Below are 7,295 nucleotides of genomic sequence, written 5' to 3'. Positions count from 1 at the left end.
TTTTCTCCCGCTTTATTCAGGACCTTCTAATGTGACCCTTTTCAGAGCAGTTGATGTGGGGCAGCATCATCTAGTTTTTTTTCGGTCTTAGGGTTAGGGAAGCTGAGGTTTGCATGGTCCTTTGGATGGTTTCCATGTATCTTTGATTTTTTTCCTAAACCTTTCTTTGCTCACAATGCCAAGACCCATAGCTGCACTTTAGATGGCTGCTCACATACATTTAGGTCAAGAGCTCAGGCACTCAATCCCTCATGACAGTTGGTTATAGTTAAGAAATTTTCACAACTTTGCACCCTGGATACTGTACTATATTCATGGGTATATTTTCAGCAGAGGTAAATACATATGTAGAAATATCCTCTAGAATATATATATGTATATATATATATTCATAGACATAGTTCCATATTTCTTTTGATACTACTCATAGATGATTATTACAGTTACTGCAAGATTGTGGATAGAATAGTATTTGCCTCTGTACTCTAACTCTTGTACCCCTCCTGTTGTCTTTAACCTTACCGATGCCCCTCCCCCCGCTATTGTATATGGTCTTCCCTTTCACCCAAGTTGGTATGTGTCTGCCCTTTAGTTAGTGATTTTCCCTCCCTTCTCCTTCCACTTGTAGTAACCATGAATGATTTTATTTTTTGTGAAAACCCTTTCTTGACTTTATAATAGCGATCTCAAACAATATTTGTCCTTTTGTGACTAATTTCTCTCACCATAATGTCCTGCAGGGTTAACTCATACATTCACCATTTTTCTTTAGCATTACATAGAATTGTGTTTATCAAATATCTTTTGATGGGCATTTATTTTGTTACCATTTCCCCCCGCTATCGTGAATAGTGCTGCGATCAACATGGTGGGCATGTTCCTGTCAACGTTCTTCTTTCTTTCTTTTTTTCTTATTTCTTACTAGGATAATTAGCTAATAGTGGGTGAGCCAACACTTTAAAATTGCTTATCAAATAAATCAATAAAATAGACTCCTTTTAAAGTATTCCTCACGGGACTTTCATGTGTAACCTGAGTTTTCAATTTCCAAATGTATTGCCGTGCCTCTCCAGCAGTTGACATTTGTGAATGAAGGAAACTTTTCTTGCCTCCAGAATGATGGAGTCCCTAGGAATCTGTTACCTGAACGCTTCAGGGACCAATGGGCGAAGGTACCTCGGGGGAGGAAAGAGCTAGCCCCGTGTTCTACTGGGAGATGTAGTTTTCTAAAGGCCCTGTAAGCGCTCGTTGGCCATCGGCGAACTACAATTTCCACAATGCCGCGCGCGACGGGCCCTGCCCCTCCGACTTTGGGCTCCCGTCCGGTTTCCCAGTACCGCCTAGGAGCGGCCCCGGCTGGTAGCCATGGCTGACGGCGCCGGCGGCCCTGGTGGGGCGCCGCACCCGCGGGGCTCCTCGGGTCAGACGCCGCGGGGCCCGCGCGCGGTCGGGTCGGGGGGCGGCGGCGTGGAGACGCCGCGGACGGCGGCGTTGGCGCTGCGCTTCGACAAGCCCATCAAGCAGGCCTTCTACAACACGGGGGCCGTGCTGTTCGTGTGCCTGTGCTGCGGCGCCGCGGTGCTGGTCTATTTCATCCTGGAGGCCTTCCTGCGGCCGCTGCTGTGGGCCGTGCTGTGCGGCACCTTCCTGCACCCCTTCAAGAGCACGCTGACCCGCCTGGGCCGCCACTGGCTGCACCGGCTGCACCGCGCGCACACGCCCATCGTGCTGGCCGCGCTGCTGCTGCCGCTCTGCTTCGCCGACTACGGCGTGGAGGTCCTGGGCGAGCAGGCGCTGCGCCGCCGCCGCCTGCTGCTGCTGCTGGGCGCGGGCGGCCCGCTCCTGTACGGCCTCTACTGCCTCGGCAGCTACCTGGGCGTGCAGGTGCTGCTGGCGCACGCCGGCGCGCTCATCTGCCGCGGACTGGACTACTTCAGCAGCCTGTGGGTGAGTCAGCCCCCCAGGCCGGGGCTGCTGCGGGCGCTAGAGACCCCCCTCCCGTCGTCCCGACCGGCGTGGACACTCGCCCCCTCCCTGTCGGCCACGGTGCCCGCCGGCGGCAGCTCCCGATCCAAAGGAGGGAGACCAAAAGTTCCCCGTCCGCTGCTGCAGGGACTTAGCTCCTTAACCTACTTCCCATACACCGGAGGGATCTGGCCCACTCCCTGCGCTGGAGAGGGTGGGCGTGGGCTGGGGCAACCCTCACTGGCCCCAACCAGTGCTTCGAGCCACTCTTAGTGTTCGTGCCCTCGGCGGTGAGAACCAGTTTTCTGCCACGCCCCCACCCTGTTGCGCGTCTCCAGGGACCTCTGGATGCCAGACCTGGAAGGGACCCCCCCTTAGATAGGAAGGAGAGGTCACTTAACCAGACTAGGGCTAGTTAAGGAACAAAGAGGGAACTGTTTCACGTAAATGTCTCAAGTAGGCCACAAAGCTTTTTATGAGACCAGTACAGCTTCTCATTCCAGCCGATTTCGACACGGTTGGGAGGCCTTGGGCATTGAGCCACCAGGGCCTCCGACTTGGACTTAGGCTGATGGCGATCAGGAGAGGTAGAGTTGTGACTTGGACTTACCCTGAGCTAGCTGGCTCTTAGAAAATCAGGGCATTTCTAATGAGAGGAAAGTCAAATTTAGCATCTCACGATATGTGGTAGACCACTGAACTATCCAGGCACTTCTTAAAATGAAGCGGATGTTGTCAAACAAGGGGGCCTCCAGAAGTTTGTGGACAAAAATGAGAATCAAAGATAGTGGTGCCCCCCCCCCCCCCCCCCCCCCCCCCCCGCGGATGTACGTGAGAATGGAACAGATCCAGCAGCATGCTACTGCATGAAGGTATTTCTGAGTCACTTATCCGGGAGAGTTTATGGCACCTTTGACATTGTTCGGTTGCAAAATAGTTCACCTTATCTGACTTGCCTGAGGCTTTTGTTCCAGGGAAGCTTGATCCCAGAACACCAGTCTTCTCTTGCTCTGGTAACACCATACCCCCTCGTTTCGGGTGAAGAGCTGGTGGAGCTGATTGTTAATTCCTCTGCCCTGTGATAGAATAAAAAGAGCAGGAAGAGTAGAATGCAGACTTTTCAAGGCTCATATATTAGCATTTCCTAATTTTGAATACAAGGCATTAGGAAGTGCCTCATGTACAGTTTTTGGGGTGTTTTCTGTGTGTGCAGATGCTAAGTGAACAGGCCAAAGGCCATGGCCTCCAAGAGGCCAAGACTTTTCAGGAGGAATGTAGAGGAGCCTTTTTCTGTCGTCTGGAGAGGTTTCTGAGGTTTGCAGGATATGGTTTTCTGAGGTCACTTAGTTTGTGACCAAATTGGCAATTCATCTTTCCCTAGTTCTAGCTCAGTGCTCTTTCTTCTGCCCCCTGTTGTCTCTTGTTTCTGTGTGAAATTTGGTTAAGTGCCTTTTCTGTGAAAGACGGGTTCTTCAGAAATGTAAAGATGGCTGACTTTGTCTTCCATCCTCAAAAAATTCAGTCTTGTCCAAGTCAGACGCACATATAGGTTGTGCAAGCATTTTTGATTGACATTGTGATTTGCTATAAATGATTGAGAACACCAAGCAACATATATACCAAACAGAAGGAAATTAGTGAAGAAAGGCTTAACCTACATGAGTGGTGTATTTTCACCAGACTGGGAAGTTGAATAGGACAGCACACTGGAATGATTAATGGACAGGGAGGCATTCTGCAGCCTCAGTGGGAAGTGAGCTGCATATTTGTGAAGCGCAGCCTGCTTGTTGCAAATAGCTTTCGGGATCCTTGGATTGCTTTTGGGATTCCTTCTATTGCCCGTGGGTGAGTAGAGGGGAAGTAAGGGCCAAGGGAAGGAAGGTTAAGCCAATTAATTTTAAAAAGACTCAGTTTGTCTAAAGTGATTGGAGACAAGGGAGAGAAAGCTGAGTGAAAAGTCCGGTTATAAAAGAGACAGAGTTACTTAGAAATAAGGAGCCGTTGCTGTGTCCGTTCCAGCTCACAGCGACCATACGTGCCAGGGCGTGATTGTCCTATAGGATTTCCTAGGCTGTAGCATGTAGAGGAGGTCTCCAGTGGAACATTAGTGGATTTGAACTTTTGGTCAGCAGCTCAACTCTTAAGGTGTGCGCCCCGCGGTGGAAAGACCGAATGTGAGAGTAGAGCGACAGGGTTGTTGTGTGTTTTGTTGGAGTAGCGTCGGAGCCCTCAGTTGGAAGTGGATGAAGTGTGTGTGCTTGGGAAATGAGGTGAGGAGTCCTCAACGCAGCCCCAAGGGGGCGGGGTGAGGCCAGCTACGAGGTAAAAATAGAACTCCAGTGGAATGACAAAGCAACTGTGATGTGACTAGACAGAGCTCGTTCTCCTAGTTGACAATGGTTTTGTAAGCTCAAACTCAACTGCTAGTAGAAAACTGGCCTTGGTGTAGTCTAGACAACTTCATGCCTTGAGTTACTTGATGCCTTGATGTTGAAGAGCGACAGAAAGAAAAATCTGCAGTTTAGAGAGCTGACAAGTCATACATTTAATAACCATCTTTTGTATGTCCACCACACGTTAGCACTGGGTTTTGTGCTTTCACTTCCTCGGCAGTCCTGAGAGTCGGAGGGTGCGATTTTTCATAAATGCGAACACAAGGTTAGAGCTGGGTCTGTCCATTTTGTCAGAAAATGTCATCTAGCTGACGTATCAGCAATTGCGTCCCTCTCCCTCCAATCCTCCCTCCCCCACTTGTAGGGGCCAGTGTGACACTGTTGAGTAAGCTTTAGATTTGCAAACTGCAGGTTGGTGGTTCAAACCCACTAGTCTCTATGAGGGAGAAAGAAGAGGCTCTCTGCTCCTGTCAAAATTTACAAAGCCTCAGAATCCCTACATAGGGGTGCTGTGTATTGGAATTGACTGGGTTTATTTAGATGTTTATTAATTTATTTCCAAGTGCTATCCAGTTCTCTTTGTAGCGTCTTAAGGACCCGTGTCTTCCTTTTTTGCAGGTTAATCTCCCAAGTTCAGTTCCTCTCCCCTCATTTTGGGCTTACCTCAATTATCGCTTTATCTTAACTCCAGTACCCTATTCTGCTTACAAATGAAAGACTAATTATACTAGCAATAATCCTTCTTTAAAAGTTTCAAATATAGTCGGGCCTTGTACTAATTTAGAAATGGTTTCAAAAACCCTCTTGTTTTGTTTTTGCAATCGTTTTGCACATCTCACATGTTTTTGAGCGATTGGGCGCTTGATTCCTTCCCGTGCTGTGGACTTGTGCAAGGTAACTCTGAAAAGCGACCGTTGCTTCCTGCTCCACTGTTCTTACTGCTGGGAGTTTTGAGCCCTTTCCCATTAATTCAAACGTATTAGAAAACTTGGAGGCCATTTGCAGTTTTGGCAGTGATGATCGATTTGATTGCCTTATGCTTTCTGAACCCATAGTTTCCACTTTGTCTTATAAAGAAGCATAAGGCAGAAAGAATCAAAGACGGTATGTTCCAAACTCCGCTCTGTGAGGAACTTGCTTGGTGCCCTGGCATAGACCAGGGCCCGTCTCTTGGCTACTCAGTCCCACTTGTGCACAGTGAGGCCTGGGATCGGACTATTTCCAAGGTTCTTTGGTGCTTGATGATACAGATTACCAGAGTTTGGGGTACTACCGGAGAGGCTCTTAAGAAGTGCACACGAGTCTGCCAGCTAGGCCCACTCTGTTCTACTTTTAAACTCCTTTTTAGGTTTGTTTGCTTGCCTGGCAACAGTGAGGAGAAAAGTTTCCAGGGAATCTTTTTCTGTCAACGCCTTTGACTACAAAAATGTCAAACTCTTAAGTCACCACGTGGCAAAGAGAACCGATTTCAAATCGGAAGAAAGCCATTTCTGCAACCATCGCTGGCTGGGGTTAAGAGTAGGGCTGTGATGTCATAAACTGGAAGGAAGCCTTGTTTTACTTTTTCCGAATGACCTAGGAAACTTGTGTAAAAGTGGGGAGGAGAAGCAGGCCAAGTTGAACGGCATGTAGCCCATCCACAGGAGAGAGGTGGTACACACCCGCCATGGAATACTGTGCAGTGATAAAGGAAACCGATGCCTCTGACACCTTCCAAAAGACACGCACCGAGGACATTCTGCTGACTGAGAGAGGTCAGTCCTCAAAGGACAAATACTGTAGGAGGCTACCATTGTACAGTCAAGAGAAGAATGGGTTGATGGATATCGGTGGGAGGGGCACGGGGTGGGGGGGTCACTGACAAGGCACAGTCCACAATAAGGAGTGGCTCCTCACCGAGGCAAAGGCAGTGACTAGGGGAACAGAGGAGAAGACCACAGGAAATAGTGTCACGCACCCAGTGCTACAGTAACAGCCATGACGAACTCATTTAGGAATGGATGCACAGGTAGCTAGTTCAGTTGAACAAGTGTCAGGTGGCATACGGAAGAACACTCACGCGCATCTGTGGGACTTCAAAGAGTTTGTAGAAAAATTCCATTGTCTTCTAGTTTCATTTTTCAGTGACCTTTTTGAAGCCCCTTCGTATAGATTTGGCAGAGAACATTTCTACATCTGCACTTATATGTGCTGCGAATCTACCGAGGTCAAGAGCTGAGCATACAGAGAGCGTGTGACACACGCCTTTAGCTGAACACTGCGGGGTCGAGTTACGGGGCACGGGGCTTAGCCACATAGTCCGCGTAGGGAATGTGGGGCATGTGGGTCAGCTGGCATACACGAGTTTTATAAAGAAAGTGTTTCAGAATCTACTGTGATGAGTAGTGACCAGGATTTTAAAAAGTCACAAGTGGCCAGCTGTTGAATTCTGTGAACACAACTCTTGTCTCTTTAAATGAGGAGCAGAGGAAAGTGAAGAAAATCAGGGACCCAAGGAATCACTTAGTTCCGAAGAGTAATGGCCCACATGAGCCCACCCCCACTGCCCTGAGGTCACAAGAACCAGTGGAGGCTTGATTGGGTGTCCAACAGCAGATCCTGGGTAGAGTCGGGGTGGAGGAGCGGGCATGTAGACCAGAATTCAAAATCCCGAGCAAGCAGGCTTATAGGTCTGATTGGCATTAGTGGAACACCTGAGTCCACGGCCCTTGTTTTTTGTTTGTTAGGTGCTGTCATCCAGTTGGCTCTGACCCGCAGTCACCTTGTGCGCAACAGAATGAAACACCATTACCGTGGTCCTCACAACAGTTCTTAGGCTGAGCCTATTGTGGCAGCCCCCCCCCCCCCCGTGTGAGTCCAGCTCCTGGAGGGCCTAGCATGATGTCCTTCTCCAGGGACTGCTCTCTCCTACTAACCGTGTTCACTCTGGGAGACCCT

At 49.1% G+C, this 7,295-nt stretch overlaps 1 protein-coding gene across 3 annotated transcripts in view; it reads left to right on the top strand.

The window, feature by feature from the left end:
* The first annotated feature begins 1,342 nt into the window (after positions 1-1,342).
* Positions 1,343-7,295, top strand: part of TMEM245 (transmembrane protein 245) — an 83,665-nt gene continuing 77,712 nt past the window's right edge. For all 3 annotated transcript variants that reach the window (XM_075560287.1, XM_075560286.1, XM_075560288.1), the window contains exon 1: positions 1,343-1,947. In XM_075560287.1, coding sequence (XP_075416402.1) covers positions 1,366-1,947 — 582 coding nt within the window. In that variant the 5' untranslated portion in view covers positions 1,343-1,365. The remainder of the gene's footprint in view (positions 1,948-7,295) is intronic.

This window comes from Tenrec ecaudatus, chromosome 10, assembly GCF_050624435.1.
Source record: "Tenrec ecaudatus isolate mTenEca1 chromosome 10, mTenEca1.hap1, whole genome shotgun sequence".
Lineage (NCBI taxonomy): Eukaryota > Metazoa > Chordata > Mammalia > Afrosoricida > Tenrecidae > Tenrec > Tenrec ecaudatus.
Note: the sequence above shows the minus strand (reverse complement) of the source record. Positions and strands in the feature narration are given on the sequence as shown.